Source organism: Coregonus lavaretus (assembly GCF_964263955.1).
Source record: "Coregonus lavaretus genome assembly, chromosome: 27".
NCBI lineage: Eukaryota > Metazoa > Chordata > Actinopteri > Salmoniformes > Salmonidae > Coregonus > Coregonus lavaretus.
In genome coordinates this window covers 35,304,878-35,328,681 of record NC_140014.1, presented here as the reverse complement: position 1 = coordinate 35,328,681, position 23,804 = coordinate 35,304,878, and the positions used below count along the sequence as shown (strand labels likewise).

Genomic DNA, 23,804 nt, shown 5'->3' with positions numbered 1-23,804 from the left:
TTTTGGTACCCTTCCCCAGATATGTGACTCGACACAATCCTGTCTCGGAGCTCTACGTACAATTCCTTTGACCTCATGGCTTGCTTTTCGCTCTGACATGCACTGTAAACTGTGGAACCTTATATAGACAGGTGTGTGCCTTTCCAAATCATGTCCAATCAATTGAATTTACCACAGGTGGACTCCAATCAAGTTGTAGAAACATCTGAAGGATGATCAATGGAAACAGGATGCACCTGAGCTCAATTTCGAGTCTCATAGCAAAGGGTCTGAATACTTATGTAAATAAGGTATTTCTGTTTTTTTATTTGCAAAAATGTCAAACAAAACTATTTTCACTTTGTCATTATGGGGTATATTGTTTAGATTGATGAGAAACAAAATTAATTTAATCAATTTTAGAATACGGCTGTAAAGTAACAAAATGTGGAAAAATGCTGTGTGCGCGCGCACTACCGGTCAAACGTTTTAGAACACCTACTCATTCAAGGGTTTTTCTTTATTTTTACTATTTTATAAGTTGTAGAATAATAGTGAAGACCTCAAAACTATGAAATAACACATATGGAATCATGTAGTAACCAAAAAAGTGTTAAACAAATCAAAATATATTTTATATTTGAAATTCTTCAAATAGCCACCCTTTGCCTTGATGACAGCTTTGCATACTCTCAACCAGCTTCACCTGGAATGCTTTTCCAACAGTCTTGAAGGAGTTCCCACCTATGCTGAGCACTTGTTGGCTGCTTTTCCTTCACTCTGCCGTCCGACTCATCCCAAACCATCTCAATTGGGTTGAGGTCAGGGGATTGTGGAGGCCAGGTCATCTGATGCAGCACTCCCTTACTCTCCTTCTTGGTAAAATAGCCCTTACACACTAAAATCTCCAATTTGGACTCCAGACCAAAGGACACATTTCCACCGGTCTAATGTCCATTGCTCGTGTTTCTTGGCCTAAGCAAATCTCTTCTTCTTATTGGTGTCCTTTAGTAGTGGTTTATTTGCAGCAATTTGACCATGAAGGCTTGATTCACACAGTCTCCTCTGAACAGTTGATGTTGAGATGTGTCTGTTACTTGGAACTATGAAGCATTTATTTTGGTTTCAATTTCTGAGGCTGGTAACTCTAATGAACGTATCCTCTGCAGCAGACGTAACTCTGGGTCTTCCATTCCTGTAGTGGTCCTCATGAGAGCCAGTTTCATCATAGCGCTTGATGGTGTTTGCGACTGCACTTGAAGAAACTTTCAAAGTTCTTGAAATGTTCCGTATTGACTGACCTTCATGTCTTAAAGTAATGATGGACTGTTGTTTCTCTTTGCTTATTTGAGCTATATTCTACAATATAGAAAATAGTAAAAAATTAAGAAACCCTTGAATGAGTAGGTGGTGTTCTAAAACTTTTGACCGGTTGTGTGTGTAATATAAATATATATATATATTTTTTTTTTTGTGAACAGTTTTAGCTTACTTACTTGATTGCAATTATTGTGTTCTCTCCCCTTTTTTCTATTAATTCACCCCCTACCCCATATAGTCTATTAATCACATATGCATTGTTTTGTACAATATTTCATCAGTTTCTAGAATGAAAGCTTTCCTGACCAAGATGGCAAAAAAAGGTATTATGTTGCCAGGATGCCAATGTCCTTCTAGTGTCCTATGTGTAATTCAATGCCCCCCTCTTCAGCCCTGCGGAACGGACGTATGACGGGAAGGTCCGTGTAACAGTGGAGGTTGTGGGCAAAGGCAAGTTCAAAGGCGTGGGCCGCAGCTACCGGATCGCCAAGTCTGCCGCCGCACGCCGGGCCCTGCGCAGCCTCAAAGCCAACCAACCTCAGGTCCCAAACAACTGAGCTTCACACGCTAACTAGCTAGCTACTGGTGCTAGCTACTGATACTAACCAGTAGCTACCAGTGCTAGCAACTGATGCTATCTACAACTGTCGCTAGCCAGTAGCCACTGATACTAGCTAGCTACTGATGTTAGCTAGTCGCCACTGATGCTAACTACTGATGCTAACCAGTAGCTACCAGTGCTAGCAACTGATGCTAGCTACCAACACAGTGCAGCATTAGTCCTGTATCTTCAGCCCACAATGGCACAACCAGGGCAGCCAGGGAACGTTCTGTGGAGACATGGGGAAGTGACAACGAGAGCTGATCTAGTTGTAACGGATTTCACATTACATTTTTTTTGTTGTTGTTGCAAACACAATCTTTACTTTCCTTCTGTTCTCTGCTTTGTGTAATCACGAGAGTGCTTTATTAACATATAGCAAAGTGTTAAAAAGAAAAAAAAGTCAGGTGTCGCTTTGTTTATTTCTCACTTTTTCTTAATTATAATTATTTTTGACTTGTTTTGTTTTGTTTAACTTTTGCTTTGTGTCAGTGAGATATTAGGCGTATGCGTATTATGAGTAGTATTAGATTTGTACATAGTTCAAATCAAAGGTGTAAATCAAAAAATACGAAAAACGCTATACTCCTCAGTGTGTGCACTAGTGCCAGTTTTTTTAAAGCGGTTTTTTAAATGCTATTGCTAAGGACATGGCAAACAGAGGCCAGACCACTGGTGAAGACAACCAGTGTGGCCCACCTCTGTCTGAACTCTGTCTTGAGATGGTATTCTTAGGATGCGTCTAAAATGGCACCCTATCCCCAATATAGGACCCTATAGGCCCTGGTCAAAAGTAGTGGACTATATAGGGAATAGGGTGCCATTTGGGATGTACCCTCAGTCATTATTGCACTTATTCCATTAGGGTCTGTTATGTTAAGAATTGTGTGGTCGGATGGACAACAAAATCCCATACGTAACAATATATATACATTTATGATTAAATATAAATATTATTTGCCTTACATACTAAGGCCCTCCCTCGTATCCTGAAAAAAAGAATAGGAATTCAACATTCCCGGTTACTGTAAATTAAAAATAGTTTTTAAACAGCACTCGAGGATGCATGTTTGTGTAGCTTATGTATTAATAACCATGGCAACTGGATGGCTTATATAAACATTATAAATATATCAATATATCTAGAGCAAACAGAAAGAGATATTAAATGTTTATTATTATGACATAAGTCGACAACTTTGGTCTCAAGTAATGTCTTTTGGATACCAAGATTGAGCATCTTTATTTTGATGGTCATTTTGTAAGACACAGAGCACCTTTTCAGTACAGTTTTTAGGACACAGGCAACGTTGTTGTTGTTCAACAGAATCGTGGTTCACACATCCCTTCACTTACCAAAGCTAATGCAGATGTCATGCTACAGGGTTGCACATGTGAAGTCAGTTCCTGCGGATGTTTAATGATTTACTTCAAACACATGATGTGACACAGCTTCCACATTGTGACTACATAGCCTCTTAGACTAAATGTCTTTATTTCCTCTCAGTAGTATCAATAAGCCCTCTTCACTTGAATACCTCAGTTGATTGCATGCATTCTCTCTTTTTTTTGGGTGCTATGTTTTTTGTTGTATTAACCTTGAATTTCTCATCCTTTTTGCACTGTAACTATAATACCTCTTTCTTTGACCTTTTTAAATCTGTCAGTTGGGTTGGTTGTCCTGTTCTAGCAGCCGTCAAGCTGTACGGGTCTAGTTCTTCTTCCTCCCCTCTTGGTTTAATGCTTGGAAGATTTGGTAAAACCTGAAGGTATTCTCATTCTGCACAAACATAAGCCTAAAGTAATGTTGAGCATCAGTCCTCTTCAAATGAAGAATACATGAATTAGCAATTATAAGATAGAGGGGGCCTCCTGTACTGTAGCTTGTTGAAGTAAACCGATTGCACTCTATATCGCTCACTGTGTGTTGCCAGCCCAGTCGTAATGTAGGTCGAAGGCCTCTGCAGACTGTACGTCGGGTTCAGTCTTTTACGATTGTCACATGTCACACTGTGCGACGTTACCAAATTAAAATATTGATATCAACCTTGTCAGATTGGACGATTTGCTTCAGTTCTGTCGTCACATTCTGTGATTGGCTTGAGAGGCTAGGTCAGCAGACGTAGGCTATGTCAACTACAGCAGTGTATTTGATCTATGCTCATGCGCGAGTTCAGAAAAACTGAAAGTATGCATAGTTTTCACATGCAAACTTTATATGTCCGTACTCAGAATCAAATAGGCTTCCCCCGAAATAACATGGTCGCTGTGGTAGAACATTTATTTTGATTTGCGATTTTGTGCATTTATCAAAATCCCATCAGTTAGCCCGATTTTCAGATGTGTCATGTAAACAAGAATATTATGGAAATCGTTCTTCTTGCACAGCATGTAAACGTTTAAATCGAACTATTATATTAATCTGACTATTCACAATAATCGTATTATTGTGTGCATACTCAGTGCCGGCCCGTGTTCCTATTGGTCAGTCACCGGGATCAGCTCGTAACACCAGCCACACTACACAGAGCCTACGACCGACCGCACGTAATCGACAGAACTACACCCTGTCACACTGAACGAGCGAAGACGTCTGACAATCGTTTGCGACCTACGAATTTGCCCGTGACGTGAAAATGTTGTCTGGTATGGCAAAATCGTGGCATAAGACGGCTGAATTTGTACAGTCTGTGGGGGGCTTAACATTCTAGATTCTTAGATTCCATATTCTATATTCTAAGATTCTTTCTCACTCTACTCTCAACTCACTTGAAAATGGCATTCCTCACAGACACCTGTGTTGTCCTAAAACAGTGGGTGTGCAAGAAACGTAATTAAGCTCTTTCAAATTATAAACGTACTTAATGATGTCCAAAGTTGATGAATGAATTAGGAGTTTTGAGGAGGATTGTATCGTGGTATATTTAATAGATATATATCATGTATGGCTCTGAGGCTTTCCGTCAGTATGGCAACTTAAGCAAGTGTATGGCTAAGTCATAAAATCCTACCATAGGTAAACTACCTCAGAAGACACTGCACTCTGCTCATTGCCAGTCCCTATGTCTTATTTAAATATATATCAGTACAAATAAACTGTTTTTTCTGGACAAGACTGCAATTTCACATATCTATGGCAGTGACATATATGCTGAAGTCTTTTTACTGTGACATCCATACTTTGAACAATCTAATATATCTATATATATATAAATATATATATATATATATATATATAAATATATATATATATATAAACTCATAATTATTTGCACTGATATACAACATTCCCTCAGAGTTACTTGTATCTATTTGATGACGTATATTTTTGACAGACGAATAACGCAAACTAAAACAGTGCCTTCCAACTTATCGTATCCTAAATCAAGCGAATACTGCAACTCTTGTGTCTCAAGGTTCAGCAACCTTGCCTACAGTAGCTGCAACGAGCCAAGTACTGTTTGTTCATAGTGCGTATGTGTACTTATTACATTACTATTAACCTGGTGCCATACATCATTTGGTTTCTGAACTTTGGTATAACCATGTAAATATGTGAAAATATATTATACCTGCTAAATTTATACATTATCATTGTTCCATCATTCCACTCGTGTGTGTGTGTGTGTGTGTGTGTGTGTGTGTGTGTGTGACTAGAAGGGGGAGGCTTTAGTAAAACTACAGTGGTAGAGATTCTGACCATTTTTGTTTTATATCATATAGTTTGACATCGTATAGAGTGCAATCTGGATTTAAGCTCTCAAGCAACAGTTGTGTGACCCCGAACTACAGCAAATGTAACATTCATCTATATATTTTTGGGGGTTTGTTTTGTTTCCGAAATGTGGATTTTCAAAGCTCGCACACACACACACACACACAATGTTTTATGTGGGGGGATTACTTAACAAGAATGTGAAATCACTCATATGGTGCCACACCCACACCACTTTTATTTGGTCACTGATGAAAATACCCAATTAAGAAATGATCATTCAAGCTAGATGTTGCGGCATGATGCATTGCCTCCAACCCGAGTGTTGTCTTAGTAAAGGTGTTTTATGGAAGTATAGTTATAAGGTAGTCCTCAATCAATTGCGAACTGGCAACGGATAATCGTTTTTATTTTGTTTTCTTTTTGTACATGTAGCACAATAGAGCATTGCACTTGGGCGCCATACTTTACCTCATGTCAGAGAAAGAGTTGAAAAAAAATGAAAAGTGTAAGTTATATATCATGGTGCCGTTACGTGAAGAGGAGGAATAACTTGTGGTTTTGCTGCTGTTTCAATTGCTGGTATTTTACAATTGTATTTAAGAGGCAATGGATGAGGAAGATACAAGTGTGCCCTACAGCAGGATACCATCTCATGAAAGCACTGTAGTAAAAGATATCTGCAATAGATCGGGGGCTAAAATGTATGTGTTGTGTATACCTTAAATGTAATTCTTTGAATATTGAATTGTAATGTAACCCACAAACTACCATGTCCTCTGAATTATGTTTAGTCAACTATTCCCCCCTTTAGTTAGATTACATTTGACTAGTTCCATATGGAGTAGTGCATGTTCAGTAGAAACAGGTGCCCCTACCCCACTTTTTTTATTATGATTTCAATCAACAAAAAAATAAAGAAACTAACATTTTTTCCAGCCCCTATACATTTTTAAACAAGGGCTGGTATATTGGACAAGGAGTAAAGTGTAAAATTATTATTTAATTTTTTTTGAAAATAAAAATGTATAACTTCTTGGATGACAAAATGTACATTAAATTAAATGAAAAAAATCAAATGCACTCTTTATAGCAGCAAGTTGCTTTAGCGAAGCCGGTGGGTAGTCTGGACAGAAAGGGACTTTTGGGAATTAACTTGTGAGAATGTCATTGTCACCAAACAGCGGAACACCAGCAGAATAGAACGGAATGGAGTGGAACACTTGATGATGTACTGATTTCAGTATGGGGAAATATGGGCCATCACAACCTGCAGCGGAAGTTTAAGGGACATCGAAAAGAATAAAAACTTCTCACTCATGCTGTAATACCATGCTGCAGTGGTTTGAGGTCTGCACCTTATGGATCACAATTACCTTTAATATTTGTTTTGGTTCTCTTTTGTAATAATTGTAGCCGAGTTTATCTACAATAAAGTAATGGTATGGTCGTTCATTCTGGGGTTTTCTTTCAGAGTATGTTATTGGTGAGTTTTCCTCTCTCTCTGTGATGCTTTCAATGTCCGGTGTATTTCGCATGATGCATTTTGCTTCATCATGATGATGTGGCCGGTGACACTTTGCTTCTTGAAAGTCCAATATCTTGAAAACTTGACTGCTGACATGCAAAACATTTTGGGATTGTATCAACACTGGACTAATGAAACAGTTGTGGCGTTTCCCTTTAAGTCAAGTCAGTTACATGATTCAGATCAAATCAAATAAGTTCATTGGTCGCGTACATAGTTTCGCAGATGTTATCACAGGTGCAGCGAAATGCTTATGTTTCTAGCTCCAACAATGCAGCAATATCTAGCAATACAATAACAATACACACATAATCCAAAAGTAAATAAATGAAAAATAACCAAACCTGATTCTTGTCATTCTCCTTCAAGGAGCTGTTTTCGCCCACAGGACTGCTGCTGACTGGATGTTTTTGGTTTGTCGCACCATTCTCTGTAAACCCTAGACACTGTTGTGTGTAAAAAGCCCAGGATGGCGGCAGTTTCTGAGATACTGGATCCGGCACGCCTGGCACCGACGATCATACCACGCTCAAAGTCGCTTAGGTCACTCGTTTTGCCTATATATACAGTGGGGAGAACAAGTATTTGATACACTGCCGATTTTGCAGGTTTTCCTACTTACAAAGCATGTAGAGGTCTGTAATTTTTCAACTGTGAGAGACGGAATCTGAAACAACAATCCAGAAAATCACATTGTATGATTTTTAAGTAATTAATTTGCATTTTATTGCATGACATAAGTATTTGATACATCAGAAAAGCAGAACTTAATATTTGGTACAGAAACCTTTGTTTGCAATTACAGAGATCATACGTTTCCTGTAGGTCTTGACCAGGTTTGCACACACTGCAGCAGGGATTTTGGCCCACTCCTCCATACAGACCTTCTCCAGATCCTTCAGGTTTCGGGGCTGTCGCTGGGCAATACGGACTTTCAGCGCCCTCCAAAGATTTTCTATTGGGTTCAGGTCTGGAGACTGGCTAGGCCACTCCAGGACCTTGAGATGCTTCTTAGGGAGCCACTCCTTAGTTGCCCTGGCTGTGTGTTTCGGGTTGTTGTCATGCTGGAAGACCCAGCCACGACCCATCTTCAATGCTCTTACTGAGGGAAGGAGGTTGTTGGCCAAGATCTTGCGATACATGGCCCCATCCATCCTCCCCTCAATACGGTGCAGTCTTCCAGTCCCCTTTGCAGAAAAGCATCCCCAAACAATGATGTTTCCACCTCCATGCTTCATGGTTGGGATGGTGTTCTTGGGGTTGTACTCATCCTTCTTCTTCCTCCAAACACGGCAAGTGGAGTTTAGACCAAAAAGGTCTATTTTTGTCTCATCAGACCTCATGACCTTCTCCCATTCTTCCTCTGGATCATCCAGATGGTCATTGGCAAACTTCACCTTGCGTGCGCTGCAGGATTTTAATCCATGACGGCGTAGTGTGTTACTAATGGTTTTCTTTGAGACTGTGGTCCCAGCTCTCTTCAGGTCATTGATCAGGTCCTGCCGTGTAGTTCTGGGCTGATCCCTCACCTTCCTCATGATCATTGATGCCCCACGAGGTGAGATCTTGCATGGAGCCCCAGACCGAGGTTGATTGACCGTCATCTTGAACTTCTTCCATTTTCTAATAATTGCGCCAACAGTTGTTGCCTTCTCACCAAGCTGCTTGCCTATTGTCCTGTAGCCCATCCCAGTCTTGTGCAGGTCTACAATTTTATCCCTGATGTCCTTACACAGCTCTCTGGTCTTGGCCATTGTGGAGAGGTTGGAGTCTGTTTGATTAAGTGTGTGGACAGGTGTCTTTTATACAGGTAACGAGTTCAAACAGGTGCAGTTAATACAGGTAATGAGTGGAGAACAGGAGGGCTTCTTAAAGAAAAACTAACAGGTCTGTGAGAGCCGGAATTCTTACTGGTTGGTAGGTGATCAAATACTTATGTCATGCAATAAAATGCAAATTAATTACTTAAAAATCATACAATGTGATTTTCTGAATTTTTGTTTTAGATTCTGTCTCTCACAGTTGAAGTGTACCTATGATAAAAAAATTACAGACCTCTACATGCTTTGTAAGTAGGAAAACCTGCAAAATCGGCAGTGTATCAAATACTTGTTCTCCCCACTGTATATATAATATTTATTAATTTTTTGTGGTACTTTTACCCCCCATTTCGTGATATCCAATTGGTAGTTACAGTCTTGTCCCATCGCTGCAACTCCAGTATGGACTTGGGAGAGCCGAAGAGCCATGCTTCCTCCGAAACACGACCCTGCCAAGCTGCACTGCTTCTTGACACACTGCTAGCTTAACCCGGGAGCCATCCGCACCAATGTGTTGGAGGAAACGGCGTACAACTGGCGACCGAAGTCAACTCCCCTAACCCGGACGACGCTGGGCCAATTGTGCACCGCCTCATGGGTGTCACGGCCGGCTGTGACACAGCCTGGGATCGATCCCGGGTCTGTAGTGACTCCTCAAGCACTGCGATGCAGTGCATTAGACCGCTGCGCCACTCGAGAGGCCCTGTTTTGCCCATTCTAACGTTCAATCGAACGCCTCTGCCTGCTTTTTATAGCAAGCCACCGCCACATGACTCACTGTCTATAGGAGCGATCCTTTTTTCGTGAATGGGGTGGTGTACCTAATAAACTGACTGGTGAGTCTGTTTTGTCTGTGTACTTTTACACTCTCTCTGGCCTCTTTATGGGGTTGTGTGTTCAGTTTTTGTGCTTACAACGTGGTCCTGCTAGCCAAGCTCGGGAAGAAATAGTGGATTTCCTGCTTGTTAAGGAGGGAAAGGACCTCATGTACACTCAGCTGTACATACAGCTCACCAGGCATTTTGATAAAAACATTTTATTGCACCACCACAGTACAGTATTAGTCCAAGATACACATCTTACATTTACTCTCAGAATTGTCTTTCTATTATTTTTAACTGAGCGGTTATAGCTTTGGATTTCCTTTCTCTCGCTCCACAACGATGCACTTTTGCTTAACTTCACATCAGATCAAAAGTTTAAAGGTTGTCTTAAGAACGGCTCGTGAAGAGCCAGATCTCCCATTTCTAAGGCAGTACAGTGCATTCAGAAAATATTCACACCCTTAAACTTTTTCCACATTATGTTGTGTTACAGCCTGAATTTAAAATGGATTCAATTGAGGTTTTGATGTCACTAATCTACACACAATACTCCATAATGTCAAAGTGGAATTTTGTTTGTACAACATATCAGAAATTAAAAATATATTAAAAGCTGAAATGTCTTGGAGTCAATAAGTATTAAACCCTTTTGTTATGGCAAGCCTAAATAAGTTCAGGAGTAAAAATGTTGGTGGCTGCATCATGTTATGGGTATGCTAGTCATCGGCAATGACTGGGGTGTTTTAAAAAGAAACGGAATACAGCTATAAGCACAGGCAGAATGCTATAGAAAAATCTGGTTGTCTGCTTTCCAACAGACACTGGGAGACAAATTCAGCTTTCAGCAGGACAATATCCTAAAACACAAGGCCAAATCTACACGAGTTGCTTACCAAGACGACATTGAATGTTCCTGAGTGGCCTACAGTTTTTACTTAAATCGGCTTTAAAATCTATGGCAAGACTTGAAAATGGCTGTCTAGCAATGATCAACAATCAACTTGATAGAGCTTGAAGAATTTTAAAAAGAATAATGTGCAAATATTGTGTACAATCCAAGTGTGGAAAGCACTTCGAGAGACTTACCCTAATCAACTTACCTAAATCAACTCACACTTTAATCGCAGCCACAAAGTATTGACTCGGGTGTGAATACTTATGTAAATGAGATATTTCTGTATTTAATTTTCAATACATTTGCAAAAATGTCTAAAACATTTTTTTTCACTCTGTCATTATGGGGTATTGTGTGTAGATGGGTGAGATTTTGTTTTATTTAACTTATTTTGAATTCCGGCTGTAACACAATGTGGAATAAGTAAAGGGGTATGAATACTTGCTGAAGGCACTTTAGATACGTTTCTAAGCCCACCGTTTCCTGTGTCTATCCCCATTGAGGGTTTTCTGTTTGAGGCATGATGCAATAATGTAGGACAGAATCCAGACCTCATTCACATAACCTTGATGCTCTGCGTTTACAGCAGATTAAAGGGACAATCTGGGATTCAAACAAAGCATTCTAACCGCTAAAAATTCATGTACCAATCCCAGATTGCCTCTTTTTAAAGGGCCCTCTTTATCCTGTCCGCCTTCCTCTGCCTTTCCCTCTCCATACCTCCGTCTGACTCGATGACAGACGGCCTGCTTGATGTGCTGATGTCACTCTCTCACCCAGCCTGAGGCTCGTCACTAGCACCCTGTATATTGTACCGTCTACCCTCCCTGGACCGTGAGGCCTACCTGAGGTGCCTGCTGACACTATTTACTACAGACTTAAACCTTGGAGCAGAGGGGGAAGGCAGAGGCAACAAGGTACTGAATGAGTCTCAAAAGGCACCCTATTCCCTATATAGTCCACTACTTTTAACCAGGGCCCATAGGGCTTTGGTCAAAAGTAGTGCACTATATAGGGAATAGGGTGCCATTTGGGACACTCACTGATTTCTGCGTAAGTCTGAAGGGTGTGTACTGCAGAACGAGGTATCAGGCAGAGGGAAGAATGAATAATATTCCTCTGTTGATGGAGTGCGTGAGGAGACTCATCAGATACTTTTGGGAGTCCTGGTTCGTTGGAAGGGGAATCGGAGCACAGCTTTTTAAACGACTATGAAATACTGCCGTGGATAAAACGTCCATACTTGTCCTTTTGGAGTGTTTATGTAGTTTGTTTTTTGTGTCAGGCTGCGTCCCAAATTGCACTCTATTCCCTATATAGTTCCCTACTTTTGACCAGAGCCCTATGGGTGCCATTCAGGACTCGAGCACAATGCAAATGCTACGGCTCTATGCTGCAGTCTACTCTGTAGTCTTATCCGAGGGCAATGTGATTTGTTGAAGGGGTAGAGTGTGGGAATGAGAGGGTTATAGTGACTTATTACCTGTGTTGACAATGTGCAGGCTCGCGCCGTGTCATCTGAGCCATTTATACTGCACGCTGTAAAAACATAGAGATTACTAATAAATATGCAGAGGGGGAGGAGGGCTGCATTGTTTCTCCCCTCGCTCCTTTGCCAAAACCTTGCTCTGACCTCTGCAATGCGGGTCCCTTGCTAGTGCTAAACTGTCTGTCACTCAGCAAACACGCGCTTGCACAACTTGCCCTCCCGACCCCGGCATCTTGTTTTTCTCTCCTCGTCAAAGGCTGGGGTTGTGCTGCGACAACCCAAGTTGAGCGTAGCAGGCATTCTGCATGCAAGAACCCCTCCGACACACACTGTACACATATACATTAAATATATAGAAATAAACACAGACAGGACAGCCTTGCTCATTTAATCTGTCTTTGTGTCTCTCTCTTTGGAGGAATACAGTAAATCGCAGTCTGACAAATACAATGCACAGCCGAGCAATGGGTTATTAATGCTTAGGCTTACTGATGGCCCTTCAGTTATAGTGAGTCTGGCCTTCCTCACTGCTAACCACATCCAGACCTGTGTGTTTCTCTCTCTCTCTGTGGGTGTGTTGTGTTTGTGTGCGTGGGTGTGTGTGTGTGGGTGCGTGGGTTGGTGTGTGTTTGCGTGGGTGTGTGTTTGCGTGGGTGGGCATGCACGCTGTGTACACAGTCCAGGGGCAGGCAGAGATCAGCCTCTCAACAGTACTGTCATCCCACCATCTGCTCTGTGATTGGATCAGTAATAAACTAAACCAATCAGCCTATCAATCAACAACACATACACTGTTTGTTGTCCTATAATAACAGCATGATCTATCATTAGACAACCTCATGTTGAGTTACACATAAAGATATACATGGGATTGGAGGACTGAGAATGTTTAGCAGCTTCATACTGTGACCTTATAACTGGTTATAACCTAAATGAAAAAGATACCCATGAGATGTCATTAGTGGGCCATTCAGTTCAGGGGGCAGGGGCAGCTGTGTGTACTGTGTTTGGGGGGAGAGTTACAAATCTTGAAGCCAGCAAATAGAATCGTCTTCATTTCAATTACTGTGTTCCAAATGGCACCCTATTTTATAGTGCACTAGCGTGCCATTTGGGACATAGCCAATGTGTTTGAAGATTGGGTGTCATTGTGGCTTTAGATGAATGTGACTGGAAAGGGAGGGACGTCTACACTCTTAGAAAAAAAGGGTTCTCCTTTTGCCCTCAGAACAGCCTCAGTGCCTTGCAAAAGTATTCATCCCCCTTGGCGTTTTTCCTGTTTTGTTGCATTACAACCTGTCATTTAAATGGATTTTTATTTAGATTTCATGTAATGGACATACACCAAATAGTCCAAATTGGTGAAGTGAAATGAAAAAAATAACTTGTTTAAAAAAATTCTAAAAAATAAATAACGGAAAAGTGGTGCGTGCATATGTATACACCCCCTTTGCTATGAAGCCCCTAAATAAGATCTGGTGCAACCAATTACCTTCAGAAGTTAAATAAATTCCATCTGTGTGCAATCTAAGTGTCACATGATCTGTCACATGATCTCTGTATATATACACCTGTTCTGAAAGGCCCCAGACTCTGCAACACCACTAAGCAAGCGGCACCATGAAGACCAAGGAACTCTCCAAACAGGTCAGGAACAAAGTTGTGGAGAAGTACAGATCAGGGTTGGGTTATAAAAAAAATATCTGAAACTTTGAACATCCCACAGAGCACCATTCAATCCATTATTAAAAAATGGAAAGAATATGGCACCACAACAAACCTGCCAAGAGAGGGCCACCCACCAAAACTCACGGACCAGGCAAGGAGGGCATTAATCAGAGAGGCAACAAAGAGACCAAAGATAACCCTGAAGGAGCTGCTAAGCTCCACAGCGGAGATTGGAGTATCTGTCCATAGGACCACTTTAAGCCAACAATCCATAGAGCTGGGCTTTACGGAAGAGTGGCCAGAAAAAAGCCATTGCTAAAGAAAAAAATAAGCAAACATGTTTGGTGTTCGCCAAAAGGCATGTGGGAGACTCCCCAAACATATGGAAGAAGGTACTCTGGTCAGATGAGACAAAAATTGAGCTTTCTGGCCATTAAGGAAAACACTGTCTGGCGCAAACCCAACACCTCTCATCACCCCGAGAACACCATCCCCACAGTGAAGCATGGTGGTAGCAGCATCATGCTGTGGGGATGTTTTTCATCGGCAGGGACTGGGAAACTATACACCAGCGGAACCCATCCAACTTGAAGGAGCTGGAGCAGTTTTGCCTTGAAGAATGGGCAAAAATCCCAGTGGCTAGATATGCCAAGCTTTTATAGACATACCCCAAGAGACTTGCAGCTGTAATTGCTGCAAAAGGTGGCTCTACAAAGTATTGATTTTGGGGGGCTGAATAGTTATGCACACTCAAGTTTTCAGTTTTTTTTTTGTCTTATTTCTTGTTTGTATAACAATTAACAAATATTTTGCAATTTCAAAGTGGTAGGCATGTTGTGTAAATCAAATGATACAAACCCACCAAAAATCAATTTTAATTCCAGGTTGTAAGGCAACAAAATCGGAAAAATGCCAAGGGGGGTGAATACTTTTGCAAGCCACTGTAGATAAAGGACTCATCTTTGTATCTGTGACGGCATGGGCAGTGCCATTTTAAAGTAATTAATTGTCTTCTTCATTGGCTGTTTGTTCCAAACTCATTCAAATCCCCACCCAGTTGACTCTATGACAACAGGCACAACTCTGATATAAAGTTTATTTTTTTTAATGTATGAGAATATACAATATAAAAGAAGCCTTAATTAGTGTTACTGTAGCTAGTAAATGAGAATGAGGTTGTTTATGTAGTTAGTAAATGAGAGAATAAGGTTGTTACTGTGGCTAGTAAATGAGAGAATGGTGTTCCTCTGTAGCTCAGCTGGTAGAGCACGGCGCTTGTAACGCCAAGGTAGTGGGTTCGATCCCCGGGACCACCCATACACAAAATAAATTATGTATGCACGCATGACTAAGTCTTTTTGGATAAAAGCGTCTGCTAAATGGCATATTATATTATATTATTATTATTATTAGAATGAGGTTGTTACTGGCTATTAAATGAGAGAATGAGGTTACTGTTACTGTAACTAGTAAATGAGAGAATGAGGTTGTTACTGTAACTAGTAAATAACAGAATGAGGTTGTTACTATGGCCAGTAAATGAGAGAATGAGGTTGTTACTTGTCACGGATTCTGCCGAGGCTGCCCCTCCTCCTTGCTCGGGCAGGCTTCAGCGTTCGTCGTCACCGTAATACTAGCTGCTGCCGATCTATGTTCTATGTTGCACCTGTTGTCTATTGTCACACACCTGTTGCCCATTATTGTAATCACGCCTTCCCTATTTAACCCGGTGGCTCCCAATGTGTTTTGTGCATGTTTTTTTTCGTTTCGTGTGTCGTTTGTGAGCGGGTTAGTTCCTCCCTGTGTGGAGAGATTTCTGTATTGTATTCTTTACTCATTTCTCAGTAAAGTACATTTCTTCGAGTTCTGTGTCCTGCGCCTGACTTCGACCCACCACATTACACTGACACTCGTGACATTACTGTAATTAGTAAATGAGAGAATGAGGTTGCTGACTAGCTAGTAAATGAGAAAATTAGGTTGTTACTGTAACTAGTAAATAACAATGAGGTTGTTACTGTGGCTAGTAAATTACAGAATGAGATTGCTGACTAGCTAGTAAATGACAGAATGAGGTTGTTACTGGCTATTCAATGAGAGAATGAGGTTACTGTTACTGTAACTAGTAAATGAGAGAATGAGATTGTTACTGTAACTAGTAAATAACAGAATGAGGTTGTTACTATGGCCAGTAAATGAGAGAATGAGATTGTTAATGTAACTAGGAAATGAGAGAATGAGATTGTTACTGTAACTAGTAAATGACAATGAGGTTGTTACTATGGCCAGTAAATGAGAAAATTAGGTTGTTACTGTTGCTAGTAAATGAGATGAGGTTGCTGACTAGCTAGTAAATGAGAGAATGAGGTTGCTGACTGTGTTTAGGAGATCATCAATATCATGTAGACCGTCTGTTAGTGAGGTCTCGGCTGCTGATGATTTGTTTAGTATCACAGTTGGTTTGTTTGAAGACAAACAATACCCCTTACATATCTCTCCCCTTCCTCCTCGCTCCCCTCTTTCCTTCCCCCCTCCTCGCTCTCCTCTTTCCTTCCCTCCTCCTTGCTCCCCTCTTCCTCCCCCCTACTCGCTCCCCTCTTTCTCCCTCCCTACTCGCTCCCCTCTTCCTCCCCCCTACTCGCTCCCCTCTTTCTCCCTCCCTACTCGCTCCCCTCTTCCTTCCCCCCTCCTCGCTCCCCTCTTCCTCCCCCCCTTCGACATCATCTCTCTCGTTCCATCTCTGATGAAGCACAAATGCAATCTGAGAAATATTGTAATTAGGTTTTGACACAAGGGGCTTTTTGAACAGAAAGACAGGAGGATCAAGTGGAGAAGGAGAACGAGGTACAAAATAATAAATAAAACACATTTTGTCCCTGGTTGCCTTATTTCAATTTGCAATGAGTGTTTTTAGTCGGCCTGAGTCGAGTGGATCATAAATTGCCCCCACCGTTCGTCCCCCCGATGACTGGTCTGTAATGACAGGTGTTTAGGTACGCAGACATGTCTCTCTCATTTGAAAATAATAAAGAATGTGTCACCGGACTGGGGAACTCAATCATGTAGGGTTTCAATACGATATGAGCCAAGCTGATATAGAGCTGGCTAGTGAATAACACAGTGGTGTAAAATTATGAAATTGGTTTGGCTGATGGAGACGGAGATTTGCATGCATATTCACTGGTGTGTGTGTGTGTGTGTTGAACCGTGCATTCCCTTCAGACCTAATATCTTAACTATGTATGCTCAATTGTGAAAATCTAAGGACAAGGCTACACCTAATGCTTGGGTACATGAATAGTTTGTAAGGTGTTTGTGTGTGTAGGAGATATGAACAGTTTGAATCCAATGCCGGAAAATCTAACTGACTGCACAGAAGGCTTAGATTGTCTATAGAGAGATGCAACAGAATGAACAGAGCTGAATAATATAACCTTTATTTTTATTCAACTAGGCAAGTCAGTTAAAAACAAATTCTTATTTACAATGACAGCCTACCCCGGACGATGCTGGGCCAATTGCGCGCCGCCCTGTGGGACTCCCAATTACGGCCGGATGTGATACAGCCTGGAATCAAACCAGGGACTGTAGTGACGCCTCTTGCACTGAGATGCAGTGCCTTAGACCGCTGCACCACTCGGGAGCCCATTTAAACCAGGAAGTCCCATTGAGATGAAAAATGAATGGAAAGCGAGGTTTTCCTTGAAGATCTTTCCTAGTGTCTCCTTCCATGTCCTCCATGTGAACTTACATCCCTTCTCTCTCATAGTGTCCAGTGCTGAGAGAATACACACACACACACACACATACACACAGAACTACCAACCTCTCCCTATGTCCTTGACTGTCACTGGAATGGATCAGCATCTAATGCCTAACATCATGTCTCGGTGGTTAAGAGTGGTTCACAACACATCTTGGATGCATCCCAAATGGCATCCTGTTCCTTACATAGCGCTCTGGTCAAAAGCAGTGCATAGGGTGCAGTTTGGTATACAGCCCATGTCATTGTGGTTGGATCTGGGAGGCGGGGAGGGGGGGAGGGGGTACTTGGGTGTGAAGGGAAGGTCAGGGGTGGTATTCTCAACCACCAGCTCCTGGGAACTCTACAATATAAAGGATATCTCGAGAGGTATAGAAAGCAATTACCAGAAGGCAGTTTTCAAATTTCATCCTCCTGTTCTGAAGCCAATCCATGCAGGGATGGAACGAAACAACGTGGCCCTGCCTTGTCTGTGTTATTTGACTTTGACTGGAGCTGGCAGTCCATCATTTGGGAGGGTGATCAGTCAGTCTGGATGGTTCTGCCCAGGGTTTCTGGACTGTATCCCAAATGACACCCTATTCTCTACATATGGCACTACTTTTGAAAAAGTAGTACACTATGTATGGAATAGGGTGCCATTTGGGATGGAGGTGGGGCTTCAGTGACATGGATACCACAGTGATAAGCCACAACATCTCCTCCCTGGCAAGCAGAGGGAGAAAACCACAGTTGTCTATGTATAGTTGTTGTGATTGGTAATGCAACACAGCTGTGACCATGAAATCAGGACTTAGCGTAATTAGCTACTTTGAAGCGGTGATTTAATACCAAAATCTCAATAATAACAAAATACCGGGGGCTCTGGTGCTACTTGATGTTAATCTGATATCCAAGCCGCTCGTCTATGTATTTTTCTCTTTAACAACCATGCATTTTCGTGGGAGAGAGTAGAGACCCAACCTGGGATAGATTTAGGAGTGTCTGTTTGCCAGCCAGACACAGATACACATTCAAGTAACACCACACATGCATTATTTGAAAGAAAAATCATTCCATGTATAAAATTACAGTATTATTAGAGTTACATTTTCCCTACTGTAGAGTGTTCCATGTTGGCCCGTACACACTGAAATATTGGATTGATTTGCTGTGGGTGGGTGCAGCAGTTGCGTGAGGTCTCTGACTGTTGCTGTACAGGTTAGATCATCACTCAGAGTAGGAATTTGTTCCATTATTTCTGCTAATTTGATTAATCAAGGTGGAGTTCAGAATTACTAGAACTTAGAATGAGTACAGAGAAATGTTTAGCACAATAATCATAATTATAGAGCTTTTTGGGGATTGAAAAGTGCCTGGAGTGGCAGGGATTTGAATATGAAAGAAGATACTATTCAGAGTTACAAATACATTTTTACAAACATTAATTTAAAAAGGATATTGTACACTGTACCATCAACAAAAACATAATACAAATGTAATGCATGAAACTAAAATTTTGCCAAATATAATATGGTGCTTCAATCCTCAGAGCTCAAACCAAGTTTGAGCTTTCAAAACAGCAGGCCTCGTTTGGCCTTTTCATTTAATCCCTCTAAACTCCTAATTGGTTGTTGATACAATACTCCTAAACTGTATCAAAGCTCATTTAGCCGACCGCAGCTCACCAACAACAATGTAAGCTGAGACTGCACTAGTTGATGATCAGACACAAACAAGCCAAATCAGACCCACTTTCAGCAAATTCACTCACCTCACTCCGCTCTAGGCTCTGGGGCCTCTCGGCTCGTCTCATGAATTCAACCGTTTAATGCCTGTTTGGAGCGGCCAAGGGGTGAATGGGGGATGCAGGGCTGACATGGCTCAGGGAGGCCTTAATGAAGTGTTTTCAGATGGAATGGCTTTGCAGCCCTGAAACTCCATGATTCCCCTACAACACCCATACTGAACACCCCTACTACCCCCCCTGCACTCCAAATGGCACCCTATTATTTTTTTTATAGTGCACTACTTTTGACCAGGGCCCGTAGATTAATACATAGGAAATAGGCTGCTTTTTGGGACAAGCTCATGGCTCGCTACACCATACTGCTCACCAAGTACAGAATAAGAGCATTAACTAAGCTCTGTGACTTGGACCGTCTTATCCATTTTGCTGTGTGTTGTCCTCTGTGGTGTTTAATGAAGCTGTGCTATATTTATGGCTGGCCCAACCCCAGGCTAATGCTACCCCTGATAATTCTGCTGTGCGTTAAACTCAGTAACTGTTTTGTTAAACATGTTTCACCAGAGCTGGCGAGGAACCCACAAAGCCATCGCACTGTGTATATTACTGAGTAATCTCATTTGCACATGCTGTATGTAATGTACACTTATAAATGGAGGGAGAGGAGGGAGGTAGCTGTCTCAGGGTTAGGGTTAGAGGAGGTTAGGGTTAGGGAAAGAGGAGGTTAGGGTTAGGGAAAGAGGAGGTTAGGGATAGAGGAGGTTAGGGTTAGGGTTAGGGATAGAGGAGGTTAGGGTTAGGGATAGAGGTTGGGGTTAGGGATAGAGGAGGTTAGGGTTAGGGATAGAGGAGGTTGGGGTTAGGGATAGAGGAGGTTAGGGTTAGGGATAGAGGAGGTTAGGGTTAGGGATAGAGGAGGTTGGGGTTAGGGATAGAGGAGGTTGGGGTTAGGGATAGAGGAGGTTGGGGTTAGGGATAGAGGAGGTTAGGGTTAGGGATAGAGGAGGTTAGGGTTAGGGATAGAGGAGGGTAGGGGGATAGGGTTAGGGTTTTGGGTTACATTAAGTTAGTGTTAGAGGAGGTTAGGGTTAGAGGAAGTTAGGGTTAGGGATAGAGGAGGTTGGGGTTAGGGATAGAGGAGGTTAGGGTTAGGGATAGAGGAGGTTAGGGTTAGGGATAGAGGAGGTTAGGGTTAGGGATAGAGGAGGTTGGGGTTAGGGATAGAGGAGGTTGGGGTTAGGGATAGAGGAGGTTAGGGTTAGGGATAGAGGAGGTTGGGGTTAGGGATAGAGGAGGTTAGGGTTAGGGATAGAGGAGGTTGGGGTTAGGGATAGAGGAGGTTGGGGTTAGGGATAGAGGAGGTTGGGGTTAGGGATAGAGGAGGTTAGGGTTAGGGTTAGGGATAGAGGAGGTTGGGGTTAGAGGAGGTTAGGGATAGAGGAGGTTAGGGTTAGGGATAGAGGAGGTTGGGGTTAGGGATAGAGGAGGTTAGGGTTAGGGATAGAGGAGGTTGGGGTTAGGGATAGAGGAGGTTGGGGTTAGGGATAGAGGAGGTTGGGGTTAGGGATAGAGGAGGTTAGGGTTAGAGGATGTTTGGGTTATGGATTAGAGGAGGTTAGGGTTAGGGGGTTAGGGTGAGGGTTAGAGGAAGTTAGGGGTCAGGGGGATAGGGTTAGGGTTAGGTTAGGGTTAGGGATAGGGTTGGATGAGGTTAGTGTTAGAGGAGGTTAGGGTTAGAGGAGGATAGGGTTATGGGGCAGGGTTAGGGCTAGGGGAGGTTAAGTTAGGGTTAGAGGAGGTTAGGGGGTAGGGGGATAGGGTTAGGGTTTTGGGTTACATTAAGTTAGTGTTAGAGGAGGTTAGGGTTAGAGGAAGTTAGGGTTAGGGGGCTGGGTTAGGGTTAGGGGAGGTTAGGGTTAGAGGAGGTTAGGGGGCAGGGGGATAGGGTTGGAGGTTAGGGTTAGAGGAGGTTAGGGTTAGGGGGCAGGGGGATAGGGTTAGGGTTAAATGAGGTTAGGGTTAGAGGAGGTTAGGGTTATGGGCAGGGGGATAGGGTTGGAGGTTAGGGTTAGAGGAGGTTAGGGTAAGAGTTTGGGATGGGGGCAGGAAGTTAGGGTTAGAGGCGGTTAGGGATAGAGGAGGTTAGGGTTAGAGGAGGTTAGGGTTAGAGGAGGTTAGGGTTAGGGGGTAGAGTTAGGGTTAGAGGAGGTTAGGATTAGAGGAGGTTAGGGTTAGAAGAGGTTAGGTGGCAGGGGGATAGGGTTAGGGGGCAAGGGGATAGGGTTAGGGTTATGGGGCAGGGGGAGGTTTAATAAATAACAGACAAATCTGATGTGCACTGGCACTGGCAAAACCTTTAAAATAAATGGTAAGACTTGTGTATAAAAATACTTTAATGACTAAAAAATAAAATAAAAGAGGACCAGAATCAGAATTTAAAATAAAGCTTGGGGTAAGAACCAGGGATTCAATACTGAGAATTAGAGACCAGGGGCCAAGGTCAGAATGATCGTCTAGAGGTTAGGGTCAGGTATGAGGGTTTAGGGGTAAGGGTTAGGTATGGGGGTCTAGGGGTCTAGGGGTTAGGGTGAGGAATTAGGGTTAAATTAGGATTAGGTATGGGGGTCTAGAGGTTAGGGTTAGGTATGAGGGTTTAGGGGTTAGAGTTAGGTATAGGTGGTCCAGGGGTTAGGGTTAGATATGGGGTCTAGGTGTTATGGTGGGGGGTTAGGATTTAGGAACTAGGGTTTAGGGTTAGGTATGGGGGTCTAGGGGTTAGGGTTGGGATGGGATGGGGGATTAGGATTAGGATTTAGGAACTAGGGGTTAGGGTTAGGTATTAGGGTCTAGGGGTTAAGTTTAGGTATAGGGACTAGGATTAGGAATTAGGAACTAGGGGTTTAGGTTAAGGATCAAAGGAAATAAAAATAAGGGAAAAGGTGAGGGCCAAAAAGGAGAACCGCCCAATAAATAAACAAATAAAAAGTACGTAATAAGGACAATCATAAATGCTATCAAACAAGGACAAATCCACAATGGACGAATCAACATACCACACTAAGTGTAAAAGTAAGTGCTTTCAACTCAAGATAAGTGCTATAAAAGTATACAAAAAATAAATAAGGTTAAACCACGCCATACTAAGGAAGAAAAAAATAAGTGCCATCATATTCATGGTAAGTGCTTAAAAAACATATATATCAGAATAAATCCATAAATAAATAAATAATTAAATAAACGAACACTTATCATGAGCGGCTCTCCCACGGCCCCCCACCACCCCTCCTTCCCCCATGTCACTGCACCGGAGAGGACACCTCCCATCAGGTAAATAAACCAAGGTAAGTTTAATATTTTCCATTCAGGCCCTTTAGGGTTAGAAGAGGTTAGGGTTAGGGGCGGGGGATAGGGTTAGGGTTAGGATTGGATGAGGTTAGGGTTAGAGGAGGTTAGGGTTAGGGTTAAAGGAGGTTAGGGTTAAATGAGGTTAGGATTAGGGGGGCAGGAAGTTAGGGTTAGAGGAGGTTACGGTTAGGGGCAGGGGATAGGGTTAAGGTTAGGATTGGATGAGGTTAGGGTTAGAGGAGGTTAGGGTTAGGGTTAAAGGAGGTTAGGGTTAAATGAGGTTAGGGTTAGGGGGGCAGGAAGTTAGAGTTAGAGGAGGTTAGGGTTAGAGGAGGTTAGGGTTAGGGGGTTAGATTTAGGGTTAGAAGAGGTTAGCTTTAGAGGAGGTTAGGGGAGGGTTAGTGGGCAGGGGGATAGGGTTGGAGTTTAGGGTTAGAGGAGATTAGGGTTAGAGGAGGTTAGGGGGCATGGGGTTAGGGGGCAGTGGGATAGGGTTAGGTTAGGGTTAGAGGAGGTTAGGGTTAGAGGATGTTAGGGTTAGGGTTTAGAGTTAGGGTTAGAGGTTAGGATTAGAAGAGGTTAGGGGGATAGGGTTAGGAGGCAGGGGGAAGTTAGGGTTAGATTATGTTAGGGTTAGAGGAGGTTAGGGGAAGGGTTGGGGTTAGGGGAGGTTAGGGTTAGAGGAGGTTAGGGTTAGGGTTAGAGTTAGATGAGGTTAGGGTTAGAGGAGGTTAGGGTTATAGGAGGTTAGGGGCAGGGGGATAGGGTTAGGGGCCAGGGGGATAGGGTTAGAGGAGGTTAGGGATAGGGTTAGAGGAGGTTAGGGTTATTGGGCAGAGGGATAGGGTTATTGTTAGGGTTAGATGTGGTTAGGGTTAGAGGAGGTTAGGGTTAGTGGGGAGGGGGAGGTTAGGGTTAGATGAGGTTAGGGTTAGATGAGGTTAGGTTTAGAGGAGGTTAGGGTTAGGGTTAGGGTTAGAGGAGGTTAGGGGCAGGGTTAAAGGAGGTTAGGTTTAGAGGAGGTTAGGGTTAGGGGGCAGGGGGATAGGGTTGGAGGTTAGGGTTAGAGGAGGTTACGGTTAGATGAGGTTAGGGTAAGAGGTTAGGGTTGGGGGCAGGAAGTTAGGGTTA

At 42.5% G+C, this 23,804-nt stretch overlaps 1 protein-coding gene across 1 annotated transcript in view; it reads left to right on the top strand.

The window, feature by feature from the left end:
- The window catches only part of LOC311103143 (endoribonuclease Dicer-like), a 51,264-nt gene extending 48,349 nt beyond the window's left edge, over positions 1 to 2,915 (top strand). Inside the window, exon 35 of the mRNA XM_084144690.1 lies at positions 1,691 to 2,915. Coding sequence (XP_084000816.1) covers positions 1,691 to 1,856 — 166 coding nt within the window. The 3' untranslated portion in view covers positions 1,857 to 2,915. The remainder of the gene's footprint in view (positions 1 to 1,690) is intronic.
- Positions 2,916 to 23,804: the final 20,889 nt, after the last annotated feature.